Here is a 19,151-nt window from a genome sequence, read left to right as displayed (position 1 = left end):
TATGTAATAAAATGTGTAATAAAAATTGTAATAAAATTGTAGTAACAATTGTAATAAAAATTGTAATATTTTTTTTATATTTTAATAATAATAATAATAATAATAATATTGTTTTGTAATAACTTTCCCAGGGAGGCTGAGGAAAATGCAGCAACATTTATTTCAAAATTGGCATTTGTCATACATTTTTCCGCATTTTGTAAACAGTAACAAGTTATTATAAAATGCGGTGAAATTTGTCCATCCATCCATTTTCTATGCCACTTATTCTCACCAGGGTCACAGGTATGCTGGAGCCGAGAGGCGGGGGTACACCCTGGACTGGTGGCCAGCCAATCACAGGGCACATATAGACAAACAACCATTCACACTCACATTCATACCTATGGACAATTTGGAGTCGCTAATTAACCTAGCATGTTTTTTGGAATGTGGGATGCAAACTCAAGTGGAGATTCTGCTGACTGTGTGGCCTCGATGCTAACCACTCATCCAACGTGCGGCGTTTTATAACAATTTTATAACAAAATGTGTCAGTTATTACGAAATGCAGCGTTTTTACATAATGACGTGAGCATTTCTTACATTATTACATATTGCACCATTATTACATAATATGGCGTTACACCGCCGCACGGAAAACAATCATGTGTATAATCCAATTTACCGCAAAAAGAGCAGCGTGACTAAAGGCGACCCCTGAGATGTTTGAAATCCTGACACAGAATGACTTACATGGAGGTCACCAAAACAAGCAGATTGGTGTAATTATGCGAGGATGCACTGCTGGGGGGCGGGGGGTGGGGGTGGGGGGGCAGATTGAGTATCCTCATGTGTGTGTTATTGGCCTGCACTCCTGGAGGAGCTTCTCCTTATTAGCAGCCGCTGATGAGGAGGCTTAGCCATCATGACAATTACACACACACTTTAGTGGCGCTGCGGCTAGAACTCCGCTAAGTGTGTCCGATGTCCGTTTCTCTTTGTTTTTATACTATTTTAACAATTTAAACAGTTAATAGACACAAACATACCTCGACACACGGTGCCATTCTCCGCCGCCTCATTGCCGGCCTTGCACATGCAGCGTCCAATGGGAACCATCCATTCCCCGTCGCCGTTGCAGTACAGCTTGATTGGCACGTCCACTTCCTCCGCGTTTGGGATGCAAACACCTCGTGCCGCCACCAGCGAGGTGCTCTCAGCCCCCGACAGTGTCTCCTGGAACAGTGCCCCGTTTGTGATGATCCGAGCGCACTTTCGGTAGAACACCCGAACGGCTATGAGCGACATGCAGCCACCGTAGTCCTGGAACGCCAGGTAGAAGCCGTTTCGGGATACAGGGCCGAAGCTGCGGACTTCTGTGTTGATTTTCATCACCCTGCCACCGAGGTCCACTTGGGAAAAGCTCTCATCCGCCGCTATGGTGTCCACCTTGATCCAAGGGTTCTCCATCCAGGCCGGCGAGGTTCTGGTGGCCGTGTCGGCATCAGATTCGTAGTAGTACAAGTTAAATGTCTCTTTGCAGGAACCGGGAACGTTAGGGATGCTACTGCAGTCCCTCACAGAGAACTTCATCTCCACATGGATTCTCTGCGCACCCCGGCGTCGGATGTACTTGGTTCTCACCCAGTTGTTCTGGTTGTTGTCGAAAACGTTGCAGACCTGGTAGGTCCGAATGGTGTTCATGTTTTCATCGTAACCGCTCACTTCCTCCCACTGTTGGAGAAACACAACGCCTTTTTTTTTAGTTTCATTAGGAATAAAACTAAACTGAAACATAAAATGAAACATTTAGGGCGTGGTTACAGTTACACCGGTGAGGGTCTCGGTCCGTTTGTAAGTGGACTCTGGTGTGGTTTGGGGTCACACAAGCTCAAATTTGAATGCAACACAAATGCAGTCCGCTCTTTATAAGTATATTTTAGAAACTTTCTGTGAAATCCGACTAAGCTGGTAAATATAAAAATGTCCAATTAAGTAGTTATTTTATGAACATGTATACTGAAATGCATCCCTCTCATAAGAAAGTAAAAGGTCAACATGGTGCTCATTATTAACAAACCCCCTGCTGATGTAATAATGCGCATGTTGTAGTGCACACTTTGAAAAATGTAATTATGTGTGTGTAATCAGCTTAAGGCAATGTTGTGATTAAATTGATTACACGGTGCAGAGGAAACCTCACATCTCTACATTACAGAGAGTCACTTCAAATAGGACCAAAATGAGAACCAGCTTGTGCTTCTAAGCCTGGAGGTCTTGCTGGCACGTTTACTTGGACCTTTTCGCATTTTTGAACCTTGCACACATTAGTATGATCAAGAAGATAAGGTCACTTTCAACACTTTTGGTGAGAGCAGGAAATAAAGACATAAACAAGGAAACAAAGGTAGAGCAGATACCAAGGATTACACTATCCGGGCTGTATGGCGGTCGAGTGGTTAGCGCGCAGACCTTACAGATAGGAGACCAGAGTTCAAGTCCAACTCCGGCCATCTCTGTGTTGAGTTTGCATGTTTTCTCCAGGTACTCCGATTTCCTCCCATATTCCAAAAAACATGCTAGGTTAATTAGCGACTCCAAATTGTCCATAGGTATGAATGTGAGTGTGAATGGTTGTTTGTCTATATGTAATGGTAATGGTTTTATTTCATTTGAACATGCATCAGATTACAATTGAATGCATCACATAATCAGTTCACAGTTCCACATGTCCAAAAGGAGTAGGAAGAAGCAAAGCTTATTAAATCCTACCCCTCCATCTGCTATTTTTACAATCAGTAACTGTTACATTTGTTCACTTCCTGCTTTCTAATATAATTAATGTTTTTTATTATTTTTTCTATGAATTTTATTAATTTTAATTTAATTGTTTTAATTGTTTTACTTGTTTTATTTTTAAATGTTTCAATTTTTTAATTTTTAATTGTTTCATTTGTTTAATTTTTAAATGTGCCCTGTGATTGGTTGGCGACCAGTCCAGGGTTTACCCCGCCTCTCGCCCAAAGACAGCTGAGATAGGCTGCATCACCCCCATGACTCTCGTGAGGATAAGCGGTAGAAAATGAACAAATGAAAAATTAGGTATTTGTTAAATTGCTTATTTTGATTAAATATACATATGCAATTTAGGTATTTCTAATATTATTAGCATCTAAAATAGCTACTACCCACATTAGTGTATGGCTTTTTTATTGCTTTTGTGATGTAAAGTGTGTTATATATACAATATATTATTATCATTATTATTATTATTAGTAGTAGTATGATTATTATTTGAGTACTAATGTTTAATGTTGCTTTTACTGGTGAATTCACATCCTCTGTAATCTTTCAGAGAAGCTGAACTTGAGGTCACTGTGCTTTACGTCAGAGTCGGGAGGAAGTGGGTCAGTCATGCCTACCATCACTTCCACTTGCCATAAAGTACATTCTATTTATTTATTTTATGTCTCATCAACTCTGCAAATTAGAGCAAATATTATACTAAAAAAAGATGGCTCACTTCTGGGGGGAAAAAAAAAATCTGTATGTTTAAGGCCATGTTGCAAGCCTGATGTGACATTCTCCTTGCTGCGGGCGACCTTGCAACCGTTATTGTCGTGCCCTGAGTGAGCGCTCGTCTTTGTATCTAAATAGGGCACATTGGTAGCACATACTGTAATGGCTTACTGGCATAGTGAAAGCTCCTTTCACTTTAGGCAAGCTAAGAAACATCCATCAGAGTCGAGAATATACAGATCTTATAAAGAATTATTGATTCCAAAAAACAGAGTCCGCTCCGCATTTTACACACCGATGTGAGACTTGACTATTTGTGTAGAAGCTCCAGATGCCTTCAGGCTCCTTTGGCCACGGATCAAGGGCGTCAACTTTAAACACCATGCACTGGAACCACCAAGCAGGTCGCGACCTTGACCTCAACATCTCAGCTCGGGGAAAAAAACAGAGTGTTCTAAACCCCAGAGAGCCGCTTTGCATCAGCTGCACCCGCTCCACTTCACAGCTGATATAATTTCTCAAATTAGAGCCCACTTAGCGAGGACCCTGACACATTTTGACGGGTCGGGGAGGGAAAGTCAGCCCTCTTGTTACAAAAACTGGCATTCCATCAAACACTCTCTGTCTAATTAGAGCAGCTCAAATTCTTTATTCCCATGTCCTAATTAATCACTGTGAGTGTGATGCTTGGTTTGGCCCAAACCATTTCAAGGCCCAAACTAAACAAAAGGACACCTGCAGCCATAAGTAATACAAATACCGACACAAACTAATTCGTTTAGTGAGCGCTTGGAACTTTAAAAGCTTTGTCTGGCTTGGAACATATTTGGTAACAACCTCACTGTGAAAGAAAAAGGACAAACTGGTCTTAGGCGGACAAATCTGGTTCTTGGATTATTGAATGTCACTTCTCTGGTAGAGATGGAGCCTGAACTTGTGTGAGAGGTTGAGACATTCCGAAGAAATATAGTCGGACTCACCTCCAGCCAGAGTTCGGATTCTGGGTTGGGAAAAGTGCCCTGACTGTTGTTTGTGCACACGTGCCAAACGGCAGTTCGGAGTACCCGGGTGGAGTCTATCAGAGAGGTGCTGGAGACCACTCCATCTGGTGAGACTTCAACACTCGTGTGGGTAATGACAGTGTGACCTGGAGGGGCGGGATTGGCAGGAATGGCTTCCCCCGATCTGAACTCATTCATTCATTCAAGAGGCGGGGTATACTACACTACTGGACTGGTGGCCAGCCAATCACAGGGCACATAGAGACAAACAACCATTCACACTCACATTCATACCTATGGACAATTTGGAGTCGCCAATTAACCTAGCATGTTTTTGGAATGTGGGAGGAAACCGGAGTACCCGGAGAAAAACGACCCATGCATGCACGTGGAGAACATGCAAACTCCACACAGAGATGGCCGAGGGTGGAATTGAACTAGGGTCTCCTAGCTGTGAGGTCTGAGTGCTAACCACTAGACCGCCGTGCAGCCCCGATCTGAACCCATGTAGTGTACCCATGTAACAAACACCATGTTCGATGTCCATAAGTGCATTTGGCGCTAGGACATCATAGGCCGCAGTGCTATGATCGACTTTGTAGTCGTATCATCAGATCTGCGACCGCATGTTCTGGACACGCGGGTGAAGAGAGGGGCTCAGTTTTCAACTGATCACTACCTGGATTAGATGGCGGTCGAGGATGACCAGGGAGACCCAAACGACCCAAACTAGGAACGTCTGTCAGAGTCAACCGCTCGTCAAGTCTTCAATGGGAGGACCAGGATATTAAGTCCGAATAGTCCATATTCCGTGCCTCCATTGATGAGTCAACCAAGCTGCAGCTGCAACGTTGTCGGTCGGTGGCGGGCCCCGAACCCAATGGCGGACACCAGAGGTCAGGCCTGAAGAAGACTTCCAATCCAGCATGGATGGCTTGTGAGGCTCCTGAAGCAGCTGACAGGTACCATCAGGCCAAACAGCACACGGCTTCAGTGGTAGTCGAGGCAAAAACTTGGGTGGGAGATGTTCAATGAGGTCACGGAGCATGACTTTCGGTCGGCCTTGAAGAGGTTCTGGTAATGCTGACTATGACCCCAATAACACCATCTCTACTGCCTGACATGGACGTGAAAACATTCCGCTTTGGGGTGTTTCTCTGCTAAAGGGAACATCAAGACTACTGCAGTCTTGGATAAAAACCAAACATTATTTTATCCAAGCGTGACACACTACTAATAAATACTGACTTGAATGAAGTACTTATTTGGTCCCAAATCCTGTGACCAAGATGCCCCAGGATTTAATTGTACATTTTAAGGATCAAGTCATCTTCTGGCCTTTTCTGGCACGCATCATCATGGTAGGTCATGAGCAGCCATTGACCTTCCCACTTGCTTGAAGAGCAGTGGGGAAGCTGAGGGCCAATTAAACAAGAGCGGACCATCTGCAGAGCTTTGGACACTGGTAGTTTGAGCCAAACTAATACGGAGACAGGTGGGGGCTGCTGGTGGGGGGGCAGCAGTGGCGGCGGCAATGTGTGAGGGGGGGGTGAAAGGTTTTGGGGGAAGAAAAAAAAAAGACCCCAAACAAAATGTGCTGTGATGGAGGGCCCCTTTTTGTCCTGTCACGGCCCCTTTGGACCGCTTTCATCACAGCCAGTGGAGGGAAGCAAATGGGGCATAATAAGAGCCTAACGATCAAGTGCCGAGTGTGAAATTAGAAGAAACGTCTTCATTTTCACAGCTTTTTGCTCAGGAGTGCTGCAAGAGGGTGGTCATGTGTTTTAAGCGCTGAAGGTGGAGGTAGCGCTGGTGCTGCACGTCACCACACATTAGCCATAGCCGGGAAAGTTCTCTCAGATGAGGAGAGGAACACAAATTGGCTTATTCGGCTGCAAATAGTGGTTATTTTTTTCTGATTGTTCTTGCACTGAGAAAATTAAATTATTTATTTTCCTCCCAATAGTAAAAAACATATTTCCGTGTAACATTCTGTGGAATAAATATCCCCGAGGAGGACAACTGTGGATTATTGGTGGATGCAGCTATGTAAAGTAATATACAAATCTTTTTTTCTCTTGCAGCATAAATGCTCAAATGGGCAGATGTCATTTATTTTATTGCATGGTGTTGATGCACATCTGGAATTTAAATGACATATAAGGATAATTATTAGAAATTATAAGTAAGGATAATTCATAATGCCGCCTACAAAGAACCTACTAACTCCTTATTTCTAAAATCACAAAAATCACAAAAACAGCTAAAATAATGCATAAGGCTAAAAATAACCAATTACCTAAAAATGTCATCTAATACTTCTCTACAAGAGAGGAGAAATATGATCTCAGGGAAGAACTACATTTGAAACACTTCTATGCTAGGACTACGTTAAAAAGCCATAGCATTTCAGTATGTGGAATCAAACTATGGAATGGATTGAGTAAGGAACTCAAACAATGCACAACGATGAGCCAATTCAAGAAACAATACAAGCAGTTGATGTTTGCTAAATACAAGGATGAAGAGTCTTGAACCAGATATGATGTGCTATATATATCACTATATTGACACTTGCTATGGTACCCATTATGTCATTGGATGCTCATATCACCTCGTACTTTGGTACGTGAAAAAAGAAAAAAAAAAGAAAAAAAACGTAAACTATATTAGGAAAGCAGGAAGTGAACAAATGTAACAGTTACTGATTGTAAAAGTACCAGATGGAGGGGTAGGATTTAATAAGCTTTGCTTCTTCCTACTCCTTTTGGACATGTGGAACTGTGAACTGATTATGTGATGCATTCAATTGTAATCTGATGCATGTTCAAATGAAATAAAACCATTACCATTACCATGTATACGTGTCACTGTAGTAAATACAAATACTGTAAATTCTCTAATTATAACCACGTGTTTACATTTAACTGCAAAGAGTATTGCATCAACTGTCATCGATATCTTAAAATGAACAGTTATGTTGTACAAGCACTGCACACAGACATTGGCACTAACATGGGAGGTGTCCTGGCTGGTCCACCAACATTAAAAACTGAAGAAATATATCTTGGGATGGCGTCAAAACAACAGATGTGTGATAATAGCGGTATAACTTTAACATTACATTACCTTCTGTGCCTTTATTGATATGACTTTACAACGGTCATTCATAATATAACATAGTCCAAAGATGTCTGCCCAATCAAATATTTCTCTTTCTGCTTATGTATATATCATCTTCCTCCCTTAGAGACAGAGAAGATTTATGACCTTACAGCACATTACGATAGAGCTGTAATTAAAACCAAACCGTAAGACGCCGTCACGCCGTGTTTCTCTGCCCAACCAGGAGACCAGTTCTGGGGCTCCCTGCCGCGGCACGCCTCTCTCTAAGTGGCCGCTGTTAACGGTACTTGAATGTAGTGGCAAGTGGGTCACGAGGTCGGACCTGATCTTCATGGCATTTCTTAGTAGGTCCACTTGAGAAGAAAACACACTGGGCAGTGGCCACTTAAGTTTGTAATGCTCGCTGGTACTTTAGGACATGTGGATCAACAGATTAAGTCATCTGTTTTTTGAACGCTAAAATCATTATAAAGCCATTTTTTTTTACTGTTTTATTAACTTTATAATTAGAAATTTCTCTTCATTTTACTTAGTTTATACAAAAAAACACTGTTGTTGTCTAGTTCATGCCAGGTCTAAAACATTGCAACTGGCATTATCATGCCCACAATCCTTTCTTTACATAAAAAAAACCTTAAACTGTATTATGGAAAGCAGGAAGTGAACAAATGTAACAGTTACTGATTGTAAAAGTACCAGATGGAGGGGTAGGATTTAATAAGCTTTGCTTCTTCCTACTCCTTTTGGACATGTGGAACTGTGAACTGATTCAATTGTAATCTGATGCATGTTCAAATGAAATTAAACCATTACATTACCATTTATCTAGCTCTACATGCACTTTAAAATGTTGGACGCGCCACTCAACTGTTGGTGTGAAACTCATCCACTTATTCCCATTAGAGTCAAGAGTATGCTGGAGTCTATCCCAGCTGTCTTTGGTACACACTGGACTGGTCATCAAGATTGTGTTAAATGTAAAAAAAAAATGCATAAAAAACTGCATAATTTAGACTTTTCCAAAATATTGTGTGGCCATATAACAAATTACCCTACATTCATAAAACTAAAATTCTCCATACTTCATTCCTTAAGTTACACTCACAAGTATGCAATAGCGCAAACATGATGTCTGCACCGCTTAGCCAGCGTGGGTGTCACTAAGCCCGGAGACAAATCACGCTTCATGCACATTTTCCACTGGTTAGGTTACGTTTTTCGTTTTTTTTTTTTTCAGAATTAAAAGCAAGACCAGATTCATATGAGATGAGCTTTGTGGGCGCAGGAAGGAAAATTCCTACGTGACTAATTTGACATTCTAATATATCATAAAGCGACAGTTGAATCACGCCAACTGCCATAACATTTTGACTTCAGGTTCTACACATACTTGTTTGGATTTCCATGGTGTTTGCAGACTATCTGGTGTCATGTAGCGATAAATTTCATGAAGCTCGCAAAGTGTTCCGCTTGCAGGCCGAGCCTGTGGAACCTGGCATAAAGTTTATATACTGTATCCGTGTGTAAAAGAATAGCTTCTGTAAAGCACCTCATGCTGCTACGATGAAGGAAACCTGTTGCGCCAGACGAGCTACGTATGTGCATCACGCTTCATTTGTTCTAATTCGCTGTGCCGTGGACAAGCTCAGTCACATTATCGTAAAACCATAAACTTTCAAGGACTTCCATACCTGATTAAATTCAAGCGCTTAAGCTGTGGTTTGCTTTGCATTGCATCCCAAGAGGAGGTTTTATCAGAACCGGAGGTTTTCCAAAGTTATGTTATTATTAGGTGCCCTGTGAGTGGTTGCTGTCCCAGCTGTCTTATGCGAGTGGAATGGTACACCCTGGACTGGTGGCCAGCCAATCACAGGGCACATATAGACAAACAACCATTCACACTCACATTCATACCTATGGACAATTTGGAGTCGCCAATTAACCTAGCATGTTTTTGGAATGTGGGAGGAAACCGGAGTAAACCCACGCATGCACGGGGAGAACATGCAAACTCCATACAGATGGCCGAGGGTGGAATTGAACCCGGGTCTCTTACTATAAATTCATTCATTCATTTTCTACCGCTTTTTCCTCGCGAGGGTCGCGGGGGGTGCTGGAGCCTATCCCAGCTGTCTTTGGGCGAGAGGCGGGGTACACCCTGGACTGGTGGCCAGCCAATCACAGGGCACATATAGACAAACAACCATTCACACTCACATTCATACCTATGGAATATTTGGAGTCGCTAATTAACCTAGCATGTTTTTGGAATGTGGGAGGAAACCGGAGTAACCGGAGTACGGGGAGAACATGCAAACTCCACACAGAGATGCCCGAGGGTGGAATTGAACCCTGGTCTCCTAGCTGTGAGGTCTGCGCACTAACCACTAGACCACCGTGCCGTGTCGCCCCTCTTACTATAAATTAATTAACCAATTAATCACTTTCATATTTCCAGATTAAAGAGCAGGAGTAGGTTCTACAAGGGTACACAACAGTTAAGGAAGTTAAGGAAACTCTATACTAAATGATAAATAATCTAAATGAAGTGTCATTATCTATGGAAAATCATACGTCTTCTGTTAATGAACACTAAACAACCACTAATAAAGACACCTGATAGACTTTGTACTCTCTGCAGTTGAGTAAATAAGCCTTCCTGGCCACAATATGCGGAAATATTGTAATTAACATCAAAACTTGAGGTCTGAGGGGATGAGTTATAGTTAGTGTGTTTACAGACCGACCCCAGAGGCGGCGAGAGGAAAGGAAGCGCCGTACGAAGCGTCAGGAAGGCGACAGCAGACCCTCAGGATGGAGGAGACATCTTTAAAGCTGTATCACGGAACTATTGACGGCGAGCTCTCTAGTCGTTCCAACAAGACATAGCACGATGGGGGCTAATTCAAACCATCTTTATTACCAACCACAGAAGCATAAATAATTGAGTCAAATTGGCAGTGGGTTTTTTTGGGAGGTCTCCAACAAATGAGTCTACTACGTGTTTTCCCTGGTTTGGTCTCATCCTAAGAAGTGGAAATGTGATGGTGCAGAAAGAAGCGAGCGAGGCAGAGACGCTGGTTTTGGCCCGCCATTCGCACAGGCTTGTCTTGCATGTGGCCGGGAAGAATGAGAGTCCTGGCAGACTCGGTGGAAATGCTGCGCATCAAACAACGCCATCGCCTGAAGACGTTCACGTTCTGGCGGCTCGCACATACGCTAACTATTTAGCTTTCAGTCTGTGATGGTTCAATGGGTCACAGCAGCATCATTGATGTAAGAACCCAACACATGACTAACAAGCTAATCACACATATTTAGGAGGCGGAGTGGACTGATTTTGAAACCATTACCTATTTTTTTTTTATTATTTATTTACAGTGTTACTGTATTTATTTTAAAACTGTAATTAGTTATAGTTACTATATATATATATATATAAAAATATATATATAATTGTTATTATTATTATTATGATGATGATTATTATTGTTATTATTATATTGTTATTATGGTTATTATTTATTATTCATACATATATATTATTGTTATTATAATTACAATGATGATCATTATTATGATTATTATTATATTATTGTGATTATTTATTATTTATTATATATATATACTATTGTTATTATTATTACGATGATGATGATTATTATCATTATTATTATATTGTGATTGTGATTTATTATTTATTATTTATTATTTATTATTTATTATTTATTATTTATTATTTATTATTTATTATTTATTATTTATTATTTATTATTTATTATTTATTATTTATTATTTATTATTTATTATTTATTATGTGCCCTGTGATTGGTTGGCGACCAGTCCAGGGTGCACCCCGCCTCTCTGAAGACAGCTGGGATAGGTTCCAGCACCCCCGCGACCCTCATGAGGATAAGCGGTATAGAAAATGAATGAATGAATAAATATTATTATTAAGGTTGCAGAAGTGGTTAGCATGTTAGCCACACAGTCATAAGATCGGGAAGACATGGGTTTGATTCTTGATTCTCCACTTGGGAATCTCTGTTCTCCCCGTGCATGCGTGGGTTTTCTCCGGGTACTCCGGTTTCCTCCCACATTCCAAAAACATGCTAGGTTAATTAGCGACTCCAAATTGTCCATAGGTATGAATGTGAGTGTGAATGGTTGTTTGTCTATATGTGCCCTGTGATTGGCTGGCCACCAGTCCAGGGTGTATCCCGCCTCTCGTCCGAAGACAGCTGGGATAGGCTCCAGCACGCCCGCGACCCTCATGAGGATAAGAAGCAGAAAACGAATACACGTTGAAGTTAATTAGCACCAGGTCAAAAAACATTAACACATGTGGCTGTAGGCAACCTCATAATGTAGTTTTTATTAATGCACACAGACATTATTATTATTGCTGATATTATTCTTATTATTTGATGTTATCTTTTCAGTATTGCAATTGGCTGGTGACACAAAGTCAGCTGGGATAGGCTCCAGCATACCGTCGCAACCCTAATGAGGATACGAGAAAATGGATATTATTATGAGGGCCACATGTTGGCCTCACATTGAGGAGACTTTGGGTTCATACTGTATCTTCGTTGGAACATCTCTGTGTGGAATTTGCATATTCTCGCCATGTGTGGGTTATCTGAGGGTACTCTGGCTTCATCCCGCATTCCTGAAAATATCCAAGGACCCCACCACTAGCTCAAAGACAGCCTCCAGAATATCCCCGTAGAAAAAAAGGATCGATGGTTATTATCATTATTGTGAGTGCAATAAAAGCCTGTTATTCCACTTGTATGTTTCATCTACTGATACCTAGTGAAAATACTGCATATTACAATATGAATATGCCTTCCTCAGGCCTTATGTTTGTATTTTAGTTCATTCAGCCATCATTTTAATACTTGGAAATTTTTTATTTAGGTTAAAATATATCAAATCTGCTTAAATAAAGCGTAATATTTAGTATTCAACCACGAAACAGAATTATTTATTCATAATAATAATATATTTTTGAAAAAATGTGATGAAGTGAAGCTGCAGAGCTATAACCGTGATGTGGCAATATACGACTGTACTCAATGGATTTCCAAATGATATTAAAAACAACAACTGTGTCGAAATAATAAAAGGGACATGACAGTGACACCCACTGGGCTTATTCTTCGGTGCCGGGCTCATGAGTTGAACTTTGACCTCAGAGTGAGAAACCCAAACAGTGGCACAGAGCAAGAAGTGCATTTGTCACGGGGATTGAAGAAAAGTACACAAGAGTGCACAAGCTTGTGCTGACAAAATGGAGAGGGCGACCACACATGTTGCCTAAAATAAGACTTTGACATTTTGGTGGAAATGATGCTGGAAAGGATGAATGATGGCACTCACACTGTTGTCACTGGATCCTGACACCGGATAGACGGTCCAGCCGAGCTCTGCTGTAGCTGTGGTGGAGTCCATGAGCATCTCTGTGGAAAAGACAGACAGACGGAGGTCAGGAAAACGTGAATTTACTCCAACCGCCAGATTGCTATCTATGGAACTATCAATCTCGTTCGAAATTAAAAACATCCTGGTATGCTAGCACGGACGCTGAGATTATCTTCAGTTTGAAAACAACAGTCACCTCCCAGATTTCCATATACCTGAACACATCACCATTTCAGTGATTTCTAATATCAGTATGTCTACTTTTGAAAATATGTTTTAATTTTTACAATATGCCACGGCTGCACGGTGGTCGAGTGGTTAGCGCGCAGACCTTGCCGCTAGGAGGCCCAAGTTCAATCACACCCTCTGCCATTTTTGTGTGGAGTTTGCATTTTTGCATTCCAAAAACATGCTAGGTTAATTGGCGACTCCAAATTGTCCATAGGTATGAATGTGAGTGTGAATGGTTGTTTGTCTATATGTGCCCTGTGATTGGCTGGCCGCCATTCCAGGGTGTACCCCGCCTCTTGCCCGAAGACAGCTGGGATAGGCTCCAGCACCCCCCGTGAGGATAAGCGTTAGAAAATTAATGAATGAATGAACAATATACCACAACTGCACAGCGGTCGAGTGGTTAGCGTGTAGACCTCACAGCTAGGAGACCGGAGTTCAATCCCACACTCGGCCATCTCTGGAATTTGCATGTTCTCCCCGTGCATGCATGGATTTTTTCCGGGCCCTTCGGTTTCCTCCCACATTCCAAAAACATGCTAGGTTAATTGTCGACTCAAAATTGTCACGATGTGAGTGTGAATGGTTGTTTGTCTATATGTGCCCTGTGATTGGCTGGCAACCAGTCCAGGGTGTACCCCGCCTCTCGCCCGAATAGCAGCTGTACAGAATACAGAATACAGACCATTCAATGAATGAATGAATATGCCACGAGCTACAGAAACATGAGCAGCAGGCAGCAAATGGTCGGCGGGCCAGTCATCAGACACCCGTGTCCAAGATGGAGGTCATCGAGAGTCACATTCAGATATCTTTGTTACTCACCATTACTCGCCATAAAATTATGATTTCATGAATGATACGTTATTTTCTATGCAACCTTCCCAGAGGAGTGAGATATTGTACGTATGAATTACAGTATATGCCAGTCAACTCTGAAACAGATGGACAGTCCCATAAGACCTTTATGTATGTATGTGTGTGTGTTTTTTTTTTGGGGGGGGGGGGGGGGGGGGGTCAGCGTGCACGTTGTGGATTATCTGGTGAAAAGAAACACCTCCAGTAATTGGGGTCAAAGAGAACGTGCATCCTATCCGTCATGAGTTCCTCTGTGGCCCGCATTCCGCCAGCTTGACCCGGCTGTCTGTCACATGCTCCTCAGACCATTCATGTTGTCACCCGGCTCACCTCCCCCCCCCCCCCCCTTCCCTAGAGCCTCGGCCCTTGGACCCTCTTTGCTGTTGCTGACTTCAAAACAGCGCCACGGCTCCTTGTTTTTTGGAGCAGTTATGAACATCGTCTACTGATGAGGTTGTTTCGATTTCGAGTCTAAAGCTTCGCCAGACGACAACAACATTGCTCAGCTGCAGGCTGTGACCCCACTTTGACACATTCTACCAAGTTTAGCACAAGTCAAAAGTGACAGCTGTTTTCTATTTAATCATCTTTAGTAGGGAAATCATGTGGATCTATACCAGGGGTCTCAAACTCACGGCTCGCGGGCCAAATGCGGCCCGTGGGACGCTAGTTTAAGGCCCCCGCCTTGATATGAAAGTTTAATTTGTTTAATTTGTTTAATTTGTTTAATTTGTTTAATTTGTTTAATTTGTTTAATTTGTTTAATTTGTTTAATTTGTTTAATTTGTTTAATTTGTTTTTTGATTTGCTTATTTATTTTTCCATCTTATTTTGTGTTGAAAAATAAAAATTTACATTAAACATGTATTTAATAATTTAATAATTAATAAAAATTAATTTGTTCATTTGTTTCATTTGTTTTTTGATTTGCTTATTTATTTTTCCATCTTATTTTGTGTCAAAAAATAAAATTAACATTAAACATTTATTTAATAATTTAATAATGAATAAAAATGAATTCATAATAATTTATTAGAATTTATTATAATTTAATGTTTTATCAGAGCTTTTGCAAAGAACCAAAGCACTGAAAAAGTGGAGGGTATAGCAGAAGCATTGAAGACTATTATATTATATATACATTTATTAATATTTAATATAATTAATATTTATTCATATTTTTATTATATTTTTATTTTTTTGATTACATATATATATATTTTTTTTTAACCTGATGCGGCCCAGCCTCACCCAGACCCTAGCTCCAGTTTGAGACCCCTGATCTATACTGTATATATTGTATATTTATTTTTTATGCACACACAGTGAGAAGCCAACCCGCTTCTATTTTTACAACTTCCCTTTGGTTCACAAGATTGGAATTCTTCTGATTTACGTCGCTAAAGGCAAAGCTTTAAATTAACAGTCCCGGCACGCAAAGGCTCCTGCTGACTTTCAGCATCTCAGCCACAATCACGAGACATAATGGGAGAATTCACAGTTTTCACAAGTTGGAAATCCTATAATTAGACTGATGAGACTGCAATAGAGCAGCCATTGACAGCCCTGTGAGTGATTCTGAGCCAAGCAGGCAGCGTGGATGTTAGGCGGCGAAATGGTAATTATCCCCTATAACCATAAGAATAATTAGTGGAGGAGCAGTGCAGATAATGAACACCCTCTGTGGAGGTTTCGGGAAAGATTCCCCAAATAATATGCGCATACATAGATGACACCAAAACCTTTTTGTCCTTTGTCGTCCCCATTTTTAACTATCTTTGGCTATGTTGCGATTTAACGCCATAGCTCTAACATGCAGTTTGATATGGAATATGAATATTTCCATTGCATTATATGCAGTAGAAGTCAGCTGATTTGACACCGCTGGACTTTTGTCTGTGGGGGCATTTCAAATCAAAAGTGTATGTGACACTATCACATGACCTCGATGACATTGAACAGCAAATCAGAGCTGAAGTTAAAAAAATATATATTAGGAAAGCAGGAAGGGAACAAATGTAACAGTTACTGATTGTAAAAGTACCAGATGGATGGGGTAGGATTTAATAAGCTTTGCTTCTTCCTACTCCTTTTGGACATGTGGAACTGTGAACTGATTATGTGATGCATTCAATTGCAATCTGATGCACGTTCAAATGAAATAAAACCATTACCATGACCATGTTGACAGTTACTATGGTACCCATTATGTCATTGTATGGTCATATCACCTCATGACAAAAAATAAGAAAATAAAAAAATATATAAAAAAATTTTAAATTAAAAAAAAATTATAAAATAAATATAAAATAAATAAAAAATAAACAAAAATAAATTAAATAAAAAAATAAATAAAAGTTAAATTATATTAGAACGGCAGGAAGTGAACAGATGGAACAGTTACTTCCTACTCCTTTTGGACATGTGGAACTGTGAACTGATTATGTGATGCATTCAATTGTAATCTGATGCATGTTCAAATGAAATTAAACCATTACCATTACCATTACCATAAACTCTACTGCAGCAACCGTAGTAATACTTTCCCCCCGCCTCCAATGCTTCATCCCTGCATTCATCACACATACAAACCAAGTAGCAGGTCATGCTTAAAAACGGCTCACTTTTGTCAACCCCCCCTGCTTTCGACACCCCATTGTTGGCTTGCCAGCTCACTGCACCCCCCCTCCCGTGGAGCCCAGCAGCACATCGCCGCTGTCAGCCCCGGCCTACATCTCGCCTCCCCAGCTGTGTTGGAGCATGTTGGCTATTCAATCAGAGCAGGAGTACATGGATGCTCAGAGGATTCCAACCGCAGGGACGGCTTGTGTGTGTGTGTCACGCAGCAGGTAACCTTTAATAATGTAAGCATTTTGAAAGCGGTATAGATGGACTATATACTATCCACGGAAAAATACTCAACACAATGATTGTCTACATAGATAGCAAAACAAGTGACCAGCAATATAATTCTGTGTTGCCTGCAGCCAAGCATGATGGTGGGAGCGTCACGCTACAGGGCTGCACAAGTGCCGCCTTCACTAGAGAGCTGCGGTTCATTAAAAGAAAGATGAATGGTGATAGAGTGGACAAGTATCTGAATCTGTGGGCACCTGTGGGTCATCCTTAAACGTGATGTCATCACAAAGGAGTGGAAGAGGAATCTGGTAACAACCAGCATGAGCGTATTAAGTTAGTATTAAATAAACGCTAAACAGGACTCGACAATAACGATGTACCGATGGCCTGGGGCAAGTTAAAACAAAATTCGGGCAAGTAAATCCAATCCGTCGGGCAATTGCACTTTGGCATGCCATGCTGTGAAGAGTTTTTTTTTTTAAAGCGGTTCTTGTTGGGTGTTGGTAAAGAACACGGACTGCGTAATTCCGGTGCTAATTTGCGAACCAATCCTTGCAAATCTTGAAATGGACCAATCAGAATCGTTTATTTAGACCGCGATCCGCACCACAGTCGGCGTTTTACCCACACCCGTTCTTGTTCGCGATCAACCAATCAGCGATGGTTTGACTACGAAAACATCGATCATGGCGTCCTTGCCAACATCGTCTAATTCTTCAACAACATCTGAAGAAAAACGGCAAAAAGTGATGAAACAGCGCCTCCTAAATAAGTATTTTATTAGCGGCGGCAAATCAAATGATGGCGTTCTGTGTGGAGTTTGCATGTTCTCCCCGTGCATGCGTGGGTTTTCTCCGGGTACTCCGGTTTCCTCCCACATTCCAAAAACATGCTAGGTTAATTGGCGACTCCAAATTGTCCATAGGTATGAATGTGAGTGTGAATGGTTGTTTGTCTATATGTGCCCTGTGATTGGCTGGTGACCAGTCCAGGGTGTACCCCGCCTCTCGCCAGAAGACAGCTGGGATAGGCTCCAGCACCCCGGCGATCCTCGTGAGGAAAAAGCGGTAGAAAATGAATGAATGAATAAGCCCAATGTTTATTCAATCATGAATGTACTTTTATTTAAAACTTTTATGAAAACATGATAATCATTTCATCTTTATTTGAGATTCTCATGTGATGCCATAAAAATTAGATATCATTATGGCAGTCTTTTCATTTTACATGGGGCAAGTTCGGGCAAGTAGTTCTCACCTTAAGGATTCCCCATGGGCAAGTCATTTTTGTTTTTAATGTAGAGACCCTGCAAAATCACAATTTATTGACTTAAATTTGCCTCTAATTTGTTTGCCTTTTCCTAACATATTATCACTGACTTACTGTTGTTCTCCTTCCTGATTTATGAAAAGGGTTCCGGTGGTTACAGCTTGATGCCGTGCGGCCGCAATGTAGCATAGTGGATTTTTATCTCAGCCATTGTTCAGAAGGCTACTCTGCCCCGCTGCCGTGTTTTCCACTCCAAAGACAAACCGCAGCCCCTCAGCTTCCTGCTTGTGATGCTTAAGTGTCTTTACAGCTTTTGTGCGGTGGTGAAGTGATGCATTAAAGTGTTAAATAACCGCTCGGGCTCATGAGAAGGTGGCCTCTGAGCCATCGGCCAAAGGCATTCCGAAAAAACTTTACCGCCTACAAAAGCATAGATTTTCTTTCTTTTTAAAATATAAAACATTAATGCACAAAGCTCAAATATATTCACAAGTGTTAACAATGCGAGTGTAAATAATTCAAGTGAGAATGTCATTTATATGTCTTTTTTTTCTTTTTATAAGCTGATACCGTGGAGTGCTGAAGGGGGGCCATGAATATGCAATGAGCACTGGAAGGCTAAGACCACGACGCTGAGAGTGCTTCCTGCAACACTCGCCGAGACTACGGAGGCAGTTTAGTGTTGATCTGAGAGAGAGCTCTCCACTGAAGTGACACACAGGGGGACAGCGGGGGGGGGGGGGTGAGCTTCTACAAGACTGTTCTTCTCACCAATGGGTGACAGTGTGTGTATTTTGGGGCACATTTTGAATGAAGGTTTTAAGGAAAAGTTGGTATGATCACTTAGCTGGCGACCAGTTCAGGGTGTACCCCGCCTCT

The 19,151-nt window shown here is 41.4% G+C and overlaps 1 protein-coding gene across 4 annotated transcripts in view; it reads right to left on the bottom strand.

Moving 5' to 3' along the window:
• ephb2b (eph receptor B2b) overlaps positions 1–19,151 on the bottom strand; it is a 141,111-nt gene that overhangs the window by 69,392 nt on the left and 52,568 nt on the right. For all 4 annotated transcript variants that reach the window (XM_058055940.2, XM_078798346.1, XM_078798345.1 and 1 more), the window contains exons 2-3: positions 13,014–13,093; positions 1,032–1,716 (exon numbers count right to left, since the gene is read on the bottom strand). In XM_058055940.2, the coding sequence (XP_057911923.2) occupies positions 1,032–1,716; positions 13,014–13,093 (765 nt within the window). The remainder of the gene's footprint in view (positions 1–1,031; positions 1,717–13,013; positions 13,094–19,151) is intronic.

The sequence above is a fragment of the Doryrhamphus excisus genome, linkage group LG18 (genome assembly GCF_037039965.1).
Source record: "Doryrhamphus excisus strain RoL-2023G ecotype Guam linkage group LG18, RoL_Dexc_Guam_v1.1, whole genome shotgun sequence".
Taxonomy (NCBI): Eukaryota; Metazoa; Chordata; class Actinopteri; order Syngnathiformes; family Syngnathidae; genus Doryrhamphus; species Doryrhamphus excisus.
This window is presented reverse-complemented; position numbering and strand designations above follow the sequence as displayed.